The sequence below is a fragment of the Ptychodera flava genome, chromosome 2 (genome assembly GCF_041260155.1).
Source record: "Ptychodera flava strain L36383 chromosome 2, AS_Pfla_20210202, whole genome shotgun sequence".
Lineage (NCBI taxonomy): Eukaryota > Metazoa > Hemichordata > Enteropneusta > Ptychoderidae > Ptychodera > Ptychodera flava.
The window spans coordinates 1239435-1261291 of record NC_091929.1 but is presented as its reverse complement, the minus strand read 5'-3'; the positions used below and the strand labels follow the sequence as shown (position 1 = coordinate 1261291).

The 21857-nt window shown below is 35.9% G+C and overlaps 1 protein-coding gene across 2 annotated transcripts in view; it reads right to left on the bottom strand.

The window, feature by feature from the left end:
- Positions 1–20447, bottom strand: part of LOC139151024 (sodium/mannose cotransporter SLC5A10-like) — a 43310-nt gene extending 22863 nt beyond the window's left edge. The window contains exons 1-4 of one of the 2 annotated variants that reach the window (XM_070723545.1): positions 20038–20446; positions 12140–12211; positions 10827–10931; positions 10333–10497 (exon numbers count right to left, since the gene is read on the bottom strand). In XM_070723545.1, coding sequence (XP_070579646.1) covers positions 10333–10497; positions 10827–10931; positions 12140–12211; positions 20038–20118 — 423 coding nt within the window. In that variant the 5' untranslated portion in view covers positions 20119–20446. Of the gene's footprint in view, positions 1–10332; positions 10498–10826; positions 10932–12139; positions 12212–20037 lie in introns of both variants that reach the window. The other variant, XM_070723552.1, reaches the window with a different exon arrangement.
- Positions 20448–21857: the final 1410 nt, after the last annotated feature.

Sequence of the window (21857 nt, the reverse complement as noted above, 5' to 3'; positions counted from 1 at the left end):
TATTGTTTTATTTGGATTGGTATAAAGACAGGGTTTTCACTAGGATATCTGACTGGGCGGAATTTGAGATTACAGGGAGGAGAACACGTGAGAGGCTGAGTGGAAAGGCGTTAGAGGGGGCTGTTCCCTATCTGGCATGGACAATTTTGAGAAATTGATGTGTGCAATGGTGCAGTCCAGTGCAATCTGAGAGGTGTTTTTAATTTGGTTTTTACTAAGTAAAAGTGTTAGAACACCCTAAGGTGGAGAGCTTGAAATAAAAAAATTTGAGAAATTAATGTGTGTAATGGTGCAATCTGAGAGGTGTCTTAATTTATTTTATATATTTATTTATTTTTTTAATTACCTTTGAAACAGTTTAAAAAGCAAAAACTGCAGAAAAAGCAGTGTCATTAAGTACAAAACAAACACACACAAACAAGAAGACGCGAAGGAAAAAAGCGTCCATCTTTAAACACAAATCAATGTTGAGTCTTTAAGGGCAGTATTCCTCATATTCCAGAGAGTTTTTATGTATGTCTTGGTCAATTTTGAGACATTTTCTCCCAAGTTGTGGTTTATCTCCCACAAGGTATTGCTAAATACAATATTGAATCTAAAATTCAAGCTCCCAGAGTGGAACTTATTTATAACAGTGCTGTTACCAAATTCAGAAAAAACCTCATTTAAATGCAGGTAAAACGAATTTATCTTAGCGATAAGAGAAATTCTTTTTACCTGCATTTAAATGAGGTTAGCGATGTTTAAAAGAGTTTGTAAATCTTTGTGTTTATTTGCTATCAAAGCAACATCATCAGCCCAAAAAAGCCCTGGTATCAACTGCTTATCAATGTGAACACCTAGATTTGAATCATTCAGCAATTTTGCAAATTCATTAATATATAAATTGAAAAAAGCAAAGGGCTGAGAACACACCCTTGTTTTACTCCTTCATTAGTTTCAAAATAAACTGTTTCAATGTCATTAAAGTTAACTTTAGTAAACACCTTACCATACATGTCATCAATAATTTTCAAGAGATTCCCTCCTATCCCCACTTTCCATAAAATCACTCAGACCATCACGCTATACCCGGTCAAACACTTTGGAGAAGTCTAAAAAAGCTACATATGTTGACTTATTCATTGACTTCCTCAAGGCAGCTATACCCTTCAAAATAAAAATGTTGTCCTCACAATGTCTATTACTTCGAAAACCTCCCTGGATTTCTCCGAGTATATTATTATTTTCAATAAAGCCTCTTAATTTTGTTTCAATAATTTTTGAATATAGTTTTGAAACACAAGAATTTAAAGTTATGCCACGATAGTTGTTCAAATCTTTCAAATCTCCCTTTTTGTGTATGGTATAACTGTTCCTTGCTTCCATTCATCAGGAATTTTTCTCAAGTTTTTTAGAGCATTAAACAGGTAGGTCAACGACTGGGCCAAACTTTTGCCACCCTTTTTCAAGAATTCATTAGGTATATCATCTGGTCCACAAGATTTGCCATTCTTGCATTGAGCAATTGCTTGTTCTACATCATCTTGTGTTATTTCAATGGTGTCAATCACCGGACAATCATCATTACAATGTGAAACATTTTTGTCTGAATCTCTTATTAAATTCAACTCATGCAAAATTTGATCACAAAAAATGTTTCTGTCATCTACAGTAGCATCTAAAGCTGTATACATTTTACCTAGCGTATTCCAATAATACCTGATGTTATCTCTTATTTTTGTCTTATTACTAGTGATGTGTCTGTTACCGTTTAGAGTATCATAAATACACACCTGTCTGGCTGGTTGTTTTGGGCCTTTCAAATTTTTCCAAAACAACTTGGAGGATTTTCCTCCAGCTTTGGCTATATCAAGACTTCTTTTAATTTTGCAGTTGATAAAATTGTTTGAAAATGACATTGAACACTGATATTTTTATTACATTTTTTGCATGATCAGTGTTTGAGTCACAATATTTGTGTGGAATATGACCAGGTCTGAGTAAGCAGTCGGGAGACGAAGTCGTCTAATACTATAAATGACTATTTTATTCTATACTAATATAATAGACAGTGGCTAATACAGTGAAGCATAACACTTGGGTGAGAGACCGTACATAGAGTCCAGTGACGTGAAGTGTCTCTGTTGAGGGTGGAAAAGTCTCTGATTAGGGAAGGCGAGGTTCCCGTAGATAAAGCACTTTTGGCGGGAAAAGTGTCTATGAGTCACGAGAAAGGCACATGATGGATTAGACATATTGTCTTAGCAGATGGAATCTCTGGTTGGTAAAATAAACAGTGATAGGAAGCGGTGCCTCAAAGCTTAGTCTTAGAAGGAATGCTATCAGAGTATCTATAGTAAGACACTGTACTAATAGTGACGTAATACAAGAATATATTTCCTAACATTCTCCCCGGCGGGAAATTTAGCAGTGTTCCAAACGATTGCAAAATCTCAATGAAAGTAAATACTAAGTAGAAATTTGGTAGTGAAACGTGCAATAAATGAAAAAGAATTGCTATTCTATGGAATAATATTGAGTAAATATTAAGTCCAATATATAAGAATATATAGTCCGATATATACGAGTTCAGCAACAAGAATTCACACATCGTTTAAATCCTGAATTCTGCAACAGGCTATAGCGGCTGCAGTTCTGGTCGGTGGTCTCTCGCTGCTGGTTGCCTGGTTACCTGTAGTGTTTACGTGATCGTCGTTCTCTGTAGCTTGTTGTGTTGTGTTGGCGTTGATATCCAGTGGGTACAGCTTGATGATGGGACGGTTTGTGTGTCCATTAGCAGTTCTGATTCCTGCAGAACGAATGATGCCGTCGTTTCCGTAGTTTAGCTTTTCTATGTGGCTAATTCCCAGTTGATTCGGCGTGAGGTGTCGCTGTGTACAAGCACAACATCACCAATTCGAATGTCATTGTCCGTTTTACCGTGGATTTTGTGGTGTTCACGTAAGGCAGTCAAGTATTCCGTTGTCCATCTGCGCCAGAAATGTTCCTGTAGTTGAGTAATGCGCAGATAGCGTTTTCTCATGTCATCTTCATTTCCGAATGATGGGTCCGAAATTTCAGTGTCGTCAACAAGTGGGCGTGGCACGTTTGTGAGGACGCGACCATGAAGCATATGCGAAGGGTGAGCGATATCGCATCATCCGAATTTGAAGACAGATAGGTGATAGGGCGGTCGTTCAGCGTAGTGTCTATCTCTGTGATTATAGTGTTCATTTCATCGAAGGATATGAATGCACGACCTAATACTTTTGATAATATTCTTTGTCAGTCCGATCATGCGTTCCCAAAATCCACAAACCATGGAGCGCTTTTGGGAATAAAGGACCATTCTACGCGTTGTTAGCCATGTATTATTTACATGGGATGAGTCGAAGAGTTCGCGAAGTTCATTAGCCGCAGAGAGATACGTAGTAGCGTTGTCGGAGATCATTTCGAAGGGAGCGAGCGTCGAGCAGCGAAACGGCGAAGGCACGTAAGAATGAAGCAGTTGATAAGTCCGATACAAATTCGAGGGTGAATTCAGAAACATGACGTATTTTCACCCACTTCTTTAGTCCAAAAAAATCAAGTTTACAGCACATATGTTTTCAACAGCCTTCAAATGTACAGTATTATGTTAAAATACACCATATAGTTGTCAGGGGTAGGAATGAAATAGGGGTAGGGAATAGAACCACCCTGTTGACCACTGGAAACCAACCGTGAACCGGAAAAATCCCGCGGGTTGACAACTGGATCCCATAGCGGACCCTGTAGAACCACACGGTAGACCACTAAAATAGTGCTCACTGGCCACATGAGGGCGTGTTTTCAAGATGGCGACGGCTGATGATGACAGAAACTCCGCGCCCGGTAAGTGATTTTTCACCGATAAACTACTTATCAGATGAAAGTCTATACTTCAAATATGCCCCATCCAATGACAAAATGTCTCGAGAATACTCAGATCAAGTTTTGTCGGCCGATTCCGTTCTAATCAGAAGAAAATCGAATTCTTGTGTAGAAATAGACCCTGTCATCGATCTTGAACTGAACCAAGTCCGAGAATGCATGGGCGAGCTGTATCACAGCAATGTGTACATCTTATGTCACTTCTTCTATCCCCAACTCGCTTTGACAGCCAAGCAAACCTCAGAAAGCCCTGGTTGGTTTAAAAATGACTCTGATTCTGGAATTACCTCTATTTGGCTGTAGAAATTCTTCAGCATGAGAAGGGGCAATGTTTCTTCGGGATAATGACACCGGTTTTCATAGAGTGACACAATTGACATAATGTGATGATTTAAATGTAGAGAACTACACATACTTCACTTCCTTGATCACTCATGATATCACCTTTTCTTTGCTCATATTATTTGGATGAATTTGCTTTAGCATTACCTGGCTACACAAGATTATCCCTGAACAAAGTTAGTTTGATTTGGATTACAGTTTTTTGTTCTTTGTTTTGTTTTGTTTTTGTTGTTTTTTTGTTGTTTTGGGGAACTGAAGGAATCTACTTTAAATTCCACTGTGACAAATAATATCAACATTGTATAACTTTTTTTTCACAGGATCATCTTTTTGATAGCAAGTTCAGAAGAAGAACGTTAACTTCCGATCATAAACCAACTGGCATTTCTGCTTTTGGTGAGCCTGCAAAAGGTGTTACTGGTGTACACGTCTACCACAAAATAAATGAGGCAAAGCTAAATCCCTTGATTAGACTTGGTAAGAGCAGCAACACAAAGCATTGAGAATTATGACAAAATTAGCAAAATTGCCTTTCGGGGGCTTCTTTTGTTATTTTTGGTCCAAATATTTATTTCTCAAAAGTTACCCATCTGATAGCTTTGATATTTGGTATACAGGTTCCTGGGCTTTATCTTAATGAAATTATGATGAAATCATCAATTTTGTAATTTTGCAGCTAATTTTGCCGATTTTTGTCAGGCCATCCTGAAATGAGCTATCAAAGATATCAACCTTCTCCATCAATACATGTGTCACAAAAGTTATTCTCTACATAACACAGCAGAGCTCTATCAACTGTTGGGTCGCTTTTTTTTCAAAAACGCTGGTCAGACAGCTTTAATATTTGGTTTACATGTCCCTGTGATGACCTTAGTGAGATAATTTCATACAGTCAGGAAATACTTAATTTTGTATCCATGTCTATAGTAGCTTCAGGGACTTTGGCCCTGTGTTTTACTTGTTATGCATGTCAGTTGTATGTTCTTCTACTTCCAAAAGTATGTTAAAGCAACCACTATTTATCTTATATCTTATATTATTATAAAATATTGTCAAAAATAGATGTTACTGGGGACTGTAAAGACACTATTCTTCAAACTTAGCTTAAATTTTAAGAGCCATTGATATATCAAAGACACAGTGACATTTATTAAAACAGACAGATTCATGTCAGTGCACTTGTATTTGAACACAGGAGGGATCATAATTAGAACAACATGTATATTTAAAAAATACCAGTTATATGTAATGTAGTTATTAACTTACTGTTAATTTAATCAAGATTTCAAGAAAAGTAGCAAAACTCATTGGCTTACTTAGAATTGAACAGTACAATAGAACAGTGTGGCACTATAAATAACTGCAATGGACAAATAATTTGCATTGATAAAGAAAACTGTTATACATGTATGTAACAAATAAGGTACGTGATGTAAAATGCAAGGATGCCTTTTACTGCAATAAAACAACCATTGTTCTGACTTGCCTTATTTACTTTGTGTGTGTGTGTGTGTGTGTGTGTGTCAGTGATGGTTATGGCACGATAGATCTCTTTTTGGAGGATATAGTGCTTACCACCTTTTTTATTACTTTATTATTGAAACAAAAACTAAAACACTTTATAACACAGATATTGTTGGTTTGATCAAGCTAGTGGTCTTCAACATCATTCCATAGCTGATTGATGCTTTCCAAACATTTTTTTGGTTTTCTTTTTCTATGGGCAGTCAAATTGTGTTTGTGTTTGAAGCTCTTGCCACAACACTCATATAAAAAGATTGCTGTCGTGTCATGGGTCTTAGCATGGTTCTTCAAGTCTTTTTTTTCTGGCAGTTTTGTAATTGCATTGCTCACACTGATGCTGCTTTTCTTTTGAATGCATAATCATATGTGAATCATACCAAGATTTTATTCCAAACTTTTTATTGCAAACTTGGCAAATATATTTATGCCATGGCTACCTCTGATATGTTGCTGAAGACCTGTTTTACACTTAAGAGATTTTGAACAAATTGGGCACATAAACTTTGCAGATCCATGAATCTCCTGGTGGGACTTCACTCCGTGAAAGGTGCGTGGTTTAAAACCACACACTTTGCATACTTTTAAGGGAACATCTGTGTGCCTTACAGAATGTTCTTTCAGCCTCCCACGTTCAGAAAATCCTTTGTCACAAATTCTGCATGTGAATGGGAATTTGCCAGTATGAAGTCTTGTGTGTTTCCGGAGACCAGTCTTACTTATGAAGACCTTTGTGCACCCATCATAGTTGCAGCAAAACTCTTTGATGACTGTGGCAGCCTCTGAGATATTAGGAATGATTGGAGATGATGCAGGGATTTCGCCGCTGACACTTCCTTCAGGTATTTCAGCATCAGTGTCTCCAGTCTTGGCAAGCTCAGCATCAGAGGAATCATAAGATGACTTGATATCATGTGTAGATTGGGGTGTAATGGTGTTACTGTACCAGCATTTTCTATGACATCAAAGAGGGATACAGCAGTCTCTGGATCTGTTTTGTTAAAAAAAATACATCAGTGATATTAACTGTCCATAGATACTGTACACTGTACCTGAAAGGCACAAACATTGCATATATTTATTATAATAAAATCAACATTCATATTTTGAATAATCTTTCACCCTTTTTTTCCACAATAACAGCCATTTCAATTAAAGTGGGCCAAATGTTTCAAATCCAAGGGAAACTAGTTGGAACTGCTGATGATTTTTTTGGTATATTTGCCCACTGTAGTTGTGTCAGTTTCTTGTTCAACTCCATAAAACATGTGGAAAAGTCCATTATTCAATAGTCCATGGATGTGTGAGTTATACTTCCTAAAATAGTCTAAACTGTCTGAACATTGTCTGAACTTTGTCACTGTTTAAATCCACTTCAATGTATTCACAGGCCCGATGAGTGTGTGGGCGGAAAGGGGGTCTACTTTTTCGTCCACACGTCGCACATCGTGTAAAGTTGTTGGCCACGGAACTGCAGCAAAATGAGGGGTTGTGATTTCGACACTATCGTACTCATACACATATGCCATTACTAGGCTACTGTTATGGGCGCAAGGAAACTGTGTTGTTATTTCTACACAAGAATTCGATTTTCTTCTGATTAGAACGGAATCGGCCAACGAAACTTGATCTGAGTATTCTCGAGACATTTTGTCATTGGATGGGGCATATTTGAAGTATAGACTTTCATCTGATAAGTAGTTTATCGGTGAAAAATCACTTACCGGGCGCGGAGTTTCTGTCATCATCAGACGTCGCCATCTTGAAAACACGCCCTCATGTGGCCAATGAGCACTATTTTAGTGGTCTACAGTGTGGTTCTACAGGGTCCGCTATGGGATCCAGTTGTCAACCGCGGGATTTTCCGGTCCACGGTTGGTTTCCAGTGGTCAACAGGGTGGTTTCTATTCCCTACCCCTATTTCATTCCTACCCCTGGTTGTGTTTCATTAATTTTAACCATCTTGACCTGATGTTGAAATATGGACTTGGCAGGAAAAGTGATACTGTACGATAGACCTGATCATGATTATTGATAATAGACACCTTCTAAAGGTTTTATTTCTTATATACTAAATGCCAATAGAAATCTAGCCATAATTCTAAAAACCCGCAGCCCGTAATCCGCAACCCGCAACCCACAGCCCGCAACCCGCAACCCGCACTTTAGCAGATACCTCGTCGATGAGTACAACAGCGTTGACGGTTTTCCGTCCCGATGAGATAGGAACCACAGCGGTTTTCAGAAAGCGGTTTCTAATTCTTTATCCGAGGTAGCGAAGTGTACCTGAGTAGTTGCCGCGGCGGGTTGAGGGTGCGAAGCGTTCGCGATACCGGGTTGAGGCGAAGCATCAGCGTTATGTTGAGTAGGGGGAGGATCGCGTGAAGTTTCCGAAGTCGTAGAGGTGGATCCCTGGTCGATTTACAGAGTGAAGTGTGATGCTTTCTATCACATTTGCGGCATTTTCCTTTGGACTTACAGTCGCTGACTCTGTGTTTCCCGAGGCAATTGAAACACAGCCGGTTTTGTTTGACAATATCGTGTCGTTTCAGAAGAATCGGTGACCACAGTGCAATCGTTCGGATAGTGTGGTCCTCGGCAAAAGGCGCAACTCTTTTCCTTCCGTTGAGTAGGGCGACGCGCGGCTGAGTTAGTCGCGGTACTTGAGTAAAAGGCGGCGGTACTAGGCATTGAAGACTGAATTGATTCGTCCAATTCAGCAGCACGATTGTTGGAAGACATTATCCTATCTCGCGTTTGAGAGCCTCGCGAAATTGTTTGAACGTGTGAAATAGTTCATCCTCTAATGGACGTTGAAGCAGCGTCAGTAGATTGGGCGGAAGTTTTTCCAACACTATGATTAAGATCACCATTCGAATCTTTCTTGTGGAACGTCTAACTGTTCAAGATGGCGAACGTACGTTTCTAACTTATTGTGAAATGCGGTCAAACTTTCAACAGTGTAAGCGGGGTTTCCAATTTGTAAAAGCTTTGACGTAAGCTCTGCGTATTTCTTCTTGTCTGCCATATTTATCGCGTCACCGTAACTTTTCTTTTTTGATCTCAGTCCGTCTACTACCTTGGCGTGAGGACCGACGAGGTTTGCTCTCAAATACCGAAGTCGCTCGGTGTCATTTAGCGAGGCGTCTTCATGTATGAGAGACATGAAGTTATCGATAAAGCTTGGCCATTTCATGATTTCACCGTCAAATTTTTCAAGAGTTAGTTTCGGCAGATGATTTCCCTTGTGTCTAAAAACGGGCGCAGAACTTGGCGCCGGCGACGAAGTCGACGAAACATTCGAACTAGTCGGCTCGTCAGTATGTTCTCCAATAAATTGTCTATAAAGCTTCAACTTACTGGTGATGAGATCTTCGTATTCGTCTGCTGCTTGAAACTCTTCTTGTAACTTTTCGTTGTTGTTTTTGATGTGTGAAGAAATTTCGTCGTCCAATTTCTTGATGATTTCTAGCTTGTTCGAGATGTTGTTGGTGACTTTGGAAAGTGCTTCAATTTCTTCTTTTGTGGGGTTTTCCTTGGAGGTTATGTTGTCCGCTTGCTTCAGAAGTGTTGTTATCCGATCGCGTCTTCCATTTCTTTGGTATTCCAGCTCTGCAGTTTCCTTGGATCCGGAGGACCCGGAGGAGTTTCCGTTTCTTGGCATCGTTGAAAGTATGCTTCAGGCTGTAGTAGGTAGTCTCGCAATCCTGGTCTCGGCACCAGAAATTATGTGTGGAATATGACCAGGTCTGAGTAAGCAGTCGGGAGACGAAGTCGTCTAATACTATAAATGACTACTTTATTCTATACTAATATAATAGACAGTGAGAGACCGTACATAGAGTCCAGTGACGTGAAGTGTCTCTGTTGAGGGTGGAAAAGTCTCTGATTAGGGAAGGCGAGGTTCCCGTAGATAAAGCACTTTTGGCGGGAAAAGTGTCTATGAGTCACGAGAAAGGCACATGATGGATTAGACATATTGTCTTAGCAGATGGAATCTCTGGTTGGTAAAATAAACAGTGATAGGAAGCGGTGCCTCAAAGCTTAGTCTTAGAAGGAATGCTATCAGAGTATCTATAGTAAGACACTGTACTATACAAGAATATATTTCCTAACAATATTCAACAACCAAACAATGACAATGAATTTTGTATGGTTGAATGTCAAAATGGTTATTGAACTGAAATCAATTAAAATATGTTTCTATGATAATAAAGGATGAATTCACAACAGTTCAATATTGTCCTAGATCCTGTGAAAAATTTGAGAAATTGATATGTGCAATGGTGCATTTTGGTGCAATCTGAGAGGGTTACTAGTAAACTGTTAGAACACCCCAGGGGAAGAGCACAAGAGGGGAGTATCCCCCCCTCGCATAGAAAATTTTTGAGAAATGGATTTGCTCAATGGTGCAATCTGAGAGGTGTTTCAAGTTATTTTGCACAAAAAATTGAGTAGCTCCCTTCTTCCTCGCTACATTTTGAGGAACTCCCCTTGAAGTTTTCGATTTTTTGAGTGACCCCCAGGTCGTAAACAATGACGGCTTCCTAAAAAATAAAAAAAAAATTTGCTCACCGAAATCTTAGTGAATATATATAATAATAATGATAAAATAGAATAGTAAATCCGAAGCCTTTGTCTTCCAAATCTTGCTGCAAGATATTCTGGCATTGTGAAAACAGCACTGGCAATGTAGACTGGCAACATTATCCAGCCAAGCAGTTGTAAGAAATAAAGAGCCTAGTGGACAGAATTAAAGATAGTCAACACTTCAGTATTCTTCTTGCAGGCAACATTAAATCTGCAAACTGTGGATGTAAAATTGACAAACAGAAAACAACTTCACATTTACATACAGAAGTGTCATTGCAACTTAGTACATATACATATATAAAAGTTTGAAAGACATTTTGCCAGATAATTGTAGAGCCACATTGCAATGTAATATGTATACCCTATAAATGATTGGTGGTGCAATGATCACAAAGGGAAGAAAAGCTTATAAGAACTATCACATGTGATAATTATATGTGATTAAAAGCAAAATCTGGATACAAAATAATTCCTACATTAAATTCATAAGCTCCAGCACCCCATCCTGCAGCAGCTCCTGAGCCTGCCAGGCCAACAAAATGATAACTGCCAATGTTACTTGCAAATAGTGAAGCACCAACCTGAAAAGTGACAAGGACATTCAGTATCAACAACTTTCTAAAAATGTTGATGTTTTTATCATGAAATAGTTCAAAGAGCACAGTACACATCATAGTTACAATATTTGTCTTTTGCATATAATTTACAAAGTTGCTTTGTTGTCATAGGTCAATCAATCAATCAATCAAATGAATTTCTAAGCGCAAAACTGCAAAACACAGTTGTGTTTAATGGCACTTTACTGAGTCACTGTTGTTCAGTATGCTTTACAAAACAGAAAAGTTTTAATGTTCTCCTTGAAAGCATCAAGAGTGGGTGACTGGTGCACTTCCATTGGGACATTATTCCAGGTGAGGGGCCAAATGTGAGAACACACAATTGCCATATGTTTTGTGTTGGTGCGTGAGGCAGAATTTTGTCATTAGATTGAAGAACTCTGGGTGAATCATTGAGATGGATCAGGTCTGATTTACAGGCAGGAGCAGGTCTGATATGTACCAGCATGAGTATTGTTCTATCAAAGGAAGCTACATCAATCTTTCTTAATCTTCGTACTGATCAAGGTTCAAGTCTAATAATCCACAATCCTGGTAATTTTTTGCGTATCTTCACACTTATTGATTGAATTACACCACTCAGAACCAAGAAGTGCAGTCATCTTTTTGGAATGGAGTGAACACATCCCACTCCACATGTAGTACCTGTCATTTTCAATCTGTCAGTCATAAAAGCAATTGATAAAAATAAAATAACTCCCAGCAGCATAACATTTTTGTTTATGTGTGAAGACCCCAGAATGCCCACAAATCAAATGTTCATTCTGGTGATCAGATATATTCCTATACATATATATTATGTTGATATTATATTTTACTCAAATTACAGGACATGTAATTTGTAAATGACAATACCACAATATTTTTTATTTAAGTTCAGAAATTTTGTGATAATGTTGACTATAGCAATATTAGAATATTACCCAAATGAAATTATATTTTGGACAAGTAATATTTTTCTTGACTATTTATGAATTATACTGTTCCTAACTCTGAGACGTTTGAGCTTGTTGTTTTGTCCTTTTGGAAAAACTTAAACAGAAATTCCAGAAACTTTGCAAAACAAACTGGCAATTTACAAAAAACTGACAGCAAATAAGATACTTTTCAGCTTATTTACTTCAGTTGTAGGATTCAGAAAACTGACATGTAAACTTTCTATAATAACTTACCAAAAACCACATCATGTTTCTTCCAGCCAAGAAATATCCCGATGACGTGCCACGATTTGGACGGCATGTTGTCTATATGGAGAAAGTATTAATGACATTATATTCATATGTGATCATATATAATCAAGGGCATCCAATGAGGATGTTTGTGTGGAAAGGTGTTTGTAAGTGGTTTGGTGGCTAGAGGGCATTTCATTTGTTCTATCAACGAGTTGGGAAGATTGCATCTCTTTTATGTCAGTGGATGAGGAAAAGTTTTGTTTATATATTATATAATATATATTATTTTTGGTACAGTATTAAAGTGGGAAGTGCCAACCGCTATGATTTCAAAACGTCTTTTTCTCCAGATGTCACAATTGAATTTCCATCTAACCTGCTGTGTTTCCCCTCTTATCAAAGTTCCCACTACCTGCCCTCTCATATCAACATTGTTTTGTCGTGCTTGATCCCCAAAACAAATCACCCACTCTACTTGCTGACTGCCCTCTGCGCTTTATGCCCTAGTTGACCATAGTTCAAGCATGATATTTCCCTGCCAAAGTTCCCCACCCACTGACGACAAATAACTACCAATATGAACCAGATATGAACTGTAAATGCTCACGTGTCTCATTATATATTGCAGTTATGTGTAAATTTGAACCTTTGCCATATGTTTGCAACTTCATTGAAAGTATTATGATCACCATAATGATTAAACTCTATAGGTCATTAAGTATCAAATACGCAATTAGCTGAAATAGAAATAATTAATTTCTTTGACTGCTGTCATTGTCTCACCACTTTATATAGCAAGTGTAATTGCCTTTGGTCAAGTCCTTCAAGCTATATATTCCAAACTTTGAAAGCTCATTAGATATGCAAACTATTAATTAGCTGACATGAAAACTTAAGTGCGAAATGACTTTCAATATTGGTATAACCTGGTATAATCATCAATATACATAGCATGTTATGCCAACTTTAATCAAATAAATCCAAGTATATATCCCTAATTAGGAAAGTTCATTAAATACACAAATTAGGAACTGGCTGAAAGAAAAATGCTAATGCCTTGCAATAATGTTAGACTACATAATAGTATCTTTAATGTACATAGCAAGTTTCATCAATTTTGGTCATGTAAATTCAAATATATATCCCTAATTTCAAAAATTCATTAAATATGCAAATTAGGAGCTGGATGAAGTAAAAATGCTCATTGACTTTCAGAAACGTCGTATCATAGTATCTTTAATGTACATAGCAAGTTTCGTCAACTTTGGTCTAGTCAATACAGATAAATATCCCTGATTATGAAAGTTCATTAAATATGCAAATAAGGAATTGGCTAAAGTTCAAATGCTTAATGACTTTCAATAATGTTCTATCATAGTATCTTTAATGTACATAGCCAGTTTTGTCAACTTTAGTCTCGTCAATTCAGATACATACCTCTGATTAGGAAAGTTCATAAAATATGCAAATTAGGAATTGGCTGAAGTAAAATGCTTAATGATATTTAATAATGTTCTATCATAGTGTCTTTAATGTACATAGCAAGTTTCATCAATGTTGGTCATGTAAATTCAAAATATATATCCTTACCGGTAATTTCAAAAGGTCATTAAATATGCAAATTAGGATTTGGCTGAAGTAAAATGCTTAATGACTTTCAACAATATTATATCATAGTATCTTCAATGTACATAGCAAGTTTCATCAATTTTGGTCAAGTCCATTCAGATTTACATATCTAATTAGGAAAGCTTATTAAATATGCAAATAAGTATTTGGCTGAAGTAAAATTTTTAATGATATTTAATAATGTTCTATCATAATATCTTTAATGTACATAGCAAGTTTCATCAATTTTGGTCATGTAAATTCAAATATATATCCTTAATTTCAAAAGGTCATTAAATATGCAAATTAGGATTTGGATGATGTAGAAATGCTTAATGACTTTCAATAATGTTAAATCATAGTATCTTCAATATGCATACCGATTTTCGTCAGTTTTGATCGAGTAAATTCAGACATATAGGCCTAATTAGGAAATGTCATTAAATATGCAAATTAGCAACTATCTTTCACGTCACCCCTTTAATAATTTTCACAGCTGATATATCTTGATGTGATCAACATTTGTAGCAAATCTCATCAAATTGTGTGCAGTCGTTCTCAATGTATATCCGTTTTTTCTAAAATCATTAATTATGCAAATGAGCAAAAAGTAAGCAAGCAGCACCCACCAAAAACTAATCAGTTCTTGCCAACCAAAGTTGATGAAACTTGCTATGTACATTGGAGATACTATGATATAACATTATTGAAAATCATTGAGCAGTTTTACTTCAGCCAATTCCTTATTTACATATTTGATGAACTTCACTAATTAGGGGTATATATCTGAATTGATTCGACCGAAGTTGATGAATCTTGCAACATATATTGAAGATACTATAAAACAACATTATTAAAAGTCATTGTTTACTTCAGCCAATGCCTAATTTGCATATATAATGAACTGTCCTAATTAGGGATATTTATCTGTATTGACTAGACCAAATTTGACAAAACTTGCTATATACTTTAAAGATACAATGATACAGCATTAAAAGTCATTAAGCATTTTTACTTTAGCCGATTCCGTATTTGCAAATTTAATGAATTTTCCTAATTAAGGATATTTATCTGTCTTGACTAGACCAAAGTTGACGAACAGCTTTGTACATTAAAGATACTATGATACGACATCATTGAAAGTCATTTAACATTTTTACTTCAGCCAATTCATAATTTGCATATTTAATGAGAACATTTCAGTCAATTCCTAATTTGCATATTTTAATGAACTTTCCTGATTGGGGATAACTTGGATTTAAAATTAATCTGTGGTGAATATTATTCATTATGTTGATCATAACACTTTCAATGAAGTTGCAAACATGTGGCAAAGGTTCAAATTTACACATAACTGCAACATATAATTAAACACGTGAGCATTTTCAGTTCATATCTGGTTTTTTGTATTTAACCCTTTCACCACCATGGTTTGTCCCAAATCCATTGTTTTCTATGGTAAAGTTGGACCTGTATACAGGGAACTGGGGGTGAAAGGGTAAAAAGTTGTTTTATTGGTAACATTTTCTTTAGTAACAGTTACTGAAATCAAAATGAAGTACAATGCTTAGTTATCTACAATTTTGTGTAAAATTGAAATCCATTTGCTGCAATGTCTCTCTAATTTGTGTTTTTCCAGAGCTACTTCCTACTCTAGATGGTAGTTGAATTTCACTTGCAACATAAAAGCTGCAAAGTGTGGTTTACTCTGTTTCATTTTCATGGCATACATGTATCTTTTGGCTAACAGTAGCAAGTGATTATGAATGTCAGAGTAACCGTCAACACCAAAGAGCACTTCATTTAAGTTATGTCTAGTGAACAAACTGAGAGATTCCTCGAAAATGTGAAACTTGTTCCAGAAGGTCTCAGTGAATTTACAGGTGTAGAAAAGATGATCTAGTGTCTCGTTGCTGTTTTGGCAGAATGAACAGAGCGGTGCCCGTGATTGGTCCATGCCTCTTCTGGATAGATCGTAGTTTGTGTACAGAATATGATGAAGAAGTTTAAACTGGAATTCACGTGTTTTGTGCCTATGGCTACATTAAATGGTAGGCTATATGTGGTAGACCATGGTCCAGTAAAGTCGTATTCTCTTTCATAATAGCATTCATTAATTGGACTTAATTCCTCTTTAGTGTAAATGGCGTTTCTGATGCTCTCCCTGGTAAACTTTGTGGGAAGGTCGAAAGTTACAATTAAAACATAGGGCCAAAGACATGAAGCTACTATAGACATGGATACAAAATTAAGTATTTCCTGACTGTATGAAATTATCTCACTAAGGTCATCCTAGGGACACGTAAACCAAATATTAAAGCTGTCTGACCAGCAGTTTTGAAAAAACAAGCGACTCAACAGTTGACAGAGCTCTGCTGTGTTATGTAGAGAATAACCTTTTGTGACACATGTATTGATGAAGAAGGTGGATATCTTTAATAGCTCATTTCAGGATGGCCTGACCAAAAGTGGAAAAAAATTCCGTAAAAATACAGATTTGCATATTTCATCAGACTATATTAGTCTATAATAGCAAATAACGAGAGTTATTTACATTCTAATTAAAGTAAACAAGACTTGCTTAAATCAAGATTTACGTCATAATAAAACAGCATATCTGTCAGGTTATAAAGATCTTGAGCTGGTTATAATCTTTTAATATCAGTATTTTCATCCTATTAACCAAGCACATTTTAACTTTCAAATTAACATTGTAAGTAAGTTCTGTTGAATAAGTTGAGACTGTATGTACTCAGAGAAAGCACACTGAAGAGACAAATGTTTGTAACTTAAGAAGTTCAAGGTCATCAAAAGCATTATAAGGAATCATGTTACACTTTCATTGCACTGTTTACACAGATTGCATAATTGCTATAAATAGCACATGAGGAATCTTACAGCCCAGCTTTACCATAAAAACCCTATCACTTTGACACTCTTTTAATTGACCACTCTATTTTTTCCTCAAAAAGTAATCTTATTTTATCCTTACCAAGTCAACCATAAATGAAAATTAGAACTTTCTCTATCTCTATTTATTTGACCACCCTATCATGACAAACTATTATGAGCAATTTCTTTTAGATAACATAAATGGTGGTTCAGAATATATCAAAGTTGGGATTCAGGAAAGTTGCCTTTACATGTTTTAATCCTCCAAGATTGTAAGCATTTCACTATGAACTGTCAAAAAAAGTTGAACTTTCTGATAATTCCACACTAAAATTATTTTGGCTTTGATGATTTCCTAATTAATTCAATTATTTAAAATCATATTAATTATTTTTTTCTGGGTGAATTGATAGGGTTTATACAGTACAAGAATTACATACAATGTAAGTCAAATTTTGACCAAAAATGACAAAAAAATTCCTTAAAAATACACATTTGCATATTTCATCACAATTTGAACAAATCTAAGTTGGGTTATCCCTAGGGACCTGTATACCAAAGCTGTCTGACCAGCGGTTATGAAGAAGAAGATTTTTTACCAAAAACACCTTTTTTGGCATGAATTTGCCTATTTTCAACAATATCAAAAAATTAAAAAAAAATAGCTTCTCAAAATCGTATTTTTCATTACACAACAAATATCAAATCAGTAAGTACTGCGGTTCTCAAGATATTTGAGTGGACGGACGCCTCACAAACGGACATACATACATACATACATACATACATACATACATACATACAGACTGACGACAGACGCCGGACGGATACCCATCCCAATAGCTTCTATAGACTATAGTAGCTAAAAACACATTTTCGTATTCATCTTTAAACACCGGCTCAACCAGCAATGGCTTTGGCCACCTAACTCTGAGACATGTAATTGCTCCATAAAGAAGGGGAACTTTGTTCCCTTGAACTGATTAGTTTTTTGGTAGGTGTGGCTTGCATACTTTTTGCTTATTTGCATAATTAATGATTTTAGAAAAAACGGATATTCATTAAAAACGACTCACACAATTGGATGAGATTGCTACAAATGTTGATCACACCAAGATATATCAGCAGTGGGAACCATTAAAGGGTGACATGAAAGATAGTTGCTAATTTGCATATTTAATGAACTTTCCTAATTAGCGATATATGTCTGATTTGACTCAATCAAAATCGACCAAACTTTGTATGTATATTAAAGATACTATGATGTAACATTATTGAAAGTCATTAAGCGTTTTAACTGCAGCCAATTCCAAATTTACATGTTTAATGAACTTTGCTAATTAGAGATATATATTTAAATTGACTGGACCAAAGTTGATGAAACTTGCTACATGTATTGAAGCTACTATGATACAACATTTTTGAAAGTCATTAAACATTTTTACTTCAGCCAATTCCGAATTTGCATATTTATAAACTTCCAAATAGGGATATATATCTGAATTAACTTGATTGTAGTTGTTGAAACTTGCTATATACATCAAAGATACTGTGATATAATATTATTGAAAATCAAAAAAACATTTTACTTCAGCCAATTCCTAATTTGCATATCAAATGAATTTTCATAATTAGGGATATTTATCTGAATTGACTTGATCAAAATCGATGAAACTTGCTATGTACATTAAAGACACTATAATACAATATTATTGAAACTTATTAAGCATTTTCTCTTCAGCCAATTCCTAATTTGCATATTAAATGAACAATTTATACTTTTTCCAATGAAAAACTTGGTATACTTGTGCATATACAGATGTTCAATAATTAACATAATTTTACTTGATTAGAATATGATAGTTAAAGGTGCATATTATGTGTACAAGAAATCTGATTATGGAACTTCACTGAAAATGTTCATCCACTATACATGGGAGTCTATGAGGAAAGTATGAATAATTTTTTCCAATACAAAAATAGGTAAACCCATGTATTTATGTACTCTCGATTATTGATATCAATGTACTAGATTAGATTCGGGCGGTAACAAATGGATGTGTTCGCCAGAATAGAAATTGGATTTTGGAATTATACCAAAATGTAGATTCACTGTACATGGGAGTCTATGAGGAAAATGAATAATTTTTTCCAATACAAAACTATCAAAATCTGTGTATTTATAGACATTTGATAATTCATTTTAAAGTACTTAGTTAGCCTAGGATGGTTAAAGGTTGATATGTGTGCAAGAAATTGGATTTTGGAATTTCACCGAAATGTTGTTTCACTATACTTTGGAGTCTATGAGAAAACTAAGAATAATTTTTTTACAATGCTAAACTAAATTAATTTGTGCTTTTATAGGTGTTTGATAATTGATACAAATGTACTTGATTCAAATAGGGTATTTAAAAGTTCAGATGTGGACAACAATTATGATATTGGAATTTCACCTAAAGTATTATTTAACTTTTCATGGTACTAGTAGTCTCAGTACAGGTAACTGTTAAATAATTTCCCTGACAAAACTTGCTATATCTCTAATATGTAAGTAATAGGAATTGTTCATCGCTTTCAGTGCAGTGAGCTTGATTTACAATAAGACAAGCCTCAGAGTTGTCAAGTAAAGATGTTCATGTAAGATAATTATACTTTTGTTCAGATTTACAGGTGAATAACTTCAGAGAATGAAATCATGCAATGAATCATTTTTATCTCCCAGAATATTTCTGAACACTGAAACTGCTTTTTGACGGGACGGATACTTATGAAAATTAAGTGACCCCCCTCTGAGCTGTTTGAAAAATACATGATCCCCCCCCTTTACAGTTTTCAAATTTGAGGTGACCCCCCTGGATTTTGCCGGCCCACCCCCGGCCATAATAACTGAACGCTCCCTAACCAATACATTTTTTCTAAGGTTCATCATTCGGGCAAAATATTGGAGCTGTTATAAAAATATTTTTATTTGATAAAGGGCTACCTTGTTTACACTGTATAATTTGGGCCACTATGATGTATTACAGCAAAGTATTTTCCCAATAGCATGTTCAACATCAAACTGAACCCGACTGTAATTGTGTACTGCCGCACCGCATAGCAAAGTTCAAGATTCACAAACACAATAGCGTGCCGAAAAGGGCAGCGAATTTTTCCGCAATTGTATTGCAGAGTAAATGGAACTTACTGAAAACAATATATGAAATATTCATTTGTACATAATCTACGTAATTGTAATTTTGAAGTAACGTGTCAAAGTTGAAATTTAATTGACCCTTTGTTGCCATTCATTGGCGTATTAAATGGATAAGCCATAACCTTATGTTATATCTGTAATCTCAAATAAGGTATAAGATACATCCCCAACCACATAAACTGATAATTGTATTACTTACAGCCATGCCAACGACGAAGATGATTCCCAGGTACACAAAGATGACCACAATGTCTATTGTCTCAATTTCAGAGCTTGCCATGATTGCACAACATAAACTTATTCGGAAAGAATGATGTAGAAATTGCCAGCGTTTCGCATGCGACAAGTCTCTGGGACTGAATGAATTGTGTGTGCCCAGTGGTATTGGACACAGCCTACAAAGGTTAAAATTTAACGTGGCTCATCTCTCAGTCTTTTGAGGTCACGACCTCGTAGATTTTGTCCCCTTGTTTAAAGGTCGTAATTTGAACGGAAGTCACATCACATCTGTCAATTTGGTAAATCCGTAACTGCGGCTTAGTGGTATTGCAAAGCAAACCATCAACTGTATATATGGTAGAGTTATTTTAAAGGACAGTTCTTTGGACCAGGTAACATCGTCAAATTGCAATGGGAACTTTCAGGTGAAGTAACCCTTTTTGCCAATCAGGATCATCAGAAGAGCGGTAGCGTGGGCAGTTGGCACTAAATTTGGATGAAAAATAATTAAGATGCGATAATTGTTTTCTCGATTCATCTATCAGGTCATAGAGCGGCCACTGGAAATTTCCACTCTGCCCCAGTTCTATTTCACGAAAAACCATGGACAAAGTTGTAACAGATTGATGCCTTCGTCGGGGATAAAAACCCAGAGTAAATGCTTCAATGAAGAAATATTCAAATTTAACATTGTAAGGATACTTTGCATTCCCTAAGCACTACAAAGGATATGGAATTCTGTCTTCTGTCATATAAAAACTCATATTGCCCAGAAATTAATTCGCGTACGACAGTCTAGCGTTCTTACAAGTGCTGGTAAGACATGGCATAACGAACGAAAAACCAAGCCATTTAGATGACGACTATGGGAACTAGTGTTCTATTTTATTTTAGTTGCGACTAAGAAAGAGTCTAGTTTTTAATACCGAGTACATGTGTCCCCTCTAGGAAGTTACCGAAATTGTATTGTTCTTAAAATTCATGTTTTGCTCCTCTCAAGCATCACATGGTAACAACTTCACCTACTTAACTAGTTTCTGCATAATTTAATGAATTGAGAACAAAATTTCTGTCATTTTTTGTTACAGAGAGTTGAAAAAAGATTTCTCTCTCGAAAGCTACCTTCATGTCATAAAAAAACCCAGATCACAGATCAGCCCTGTGTAAGTTACGCATTAGTGCACATATACTACACATAGAAACAGGTAGATATAGAAAACTTGATGTCATAGACAGAGCATGCCCAATTTGCCAAAACAAACAAGTAGAAGATGAGATACATTTCTTTTTTCATTGCAAAGGCTACACAGACATTAGACATGATTTTTTCAGTAAACTTAACATTTGTAAAAACGCATTCAGAGGCACACAAGACCTTATAAGCATCTTTTCAAGAACAGATAAAGCATCATTATGTGAATTGGGAAAATACATACATACATGTTTTACAATATGGGAACTTTCGTTATAACCAAGGTCATGCAAACTTGTCATTAATTATCGATGACAAAGTTTGAGACCAAGTGACGTATCTTTAAAGTATACTTTATAATTATACTTATTACTATAAATTGATCAAATGTTTGGTCTATAGCCGATGGAAACGGGATTTTCAGGCATGCCATCAATCATGCAACATGAGTTGCGAGGATCCGTTTACAGTACTGTTGCCGGGTAAATATATCACTTTGCTAAGTGTGAATGTTTGTCGCATGACATTTCTTGATATGAAAGAATACTAGTAAACTTATTGTATTGAAGGAAGTGCAATGACAAGAAATCGTAAAAAACACGATACAA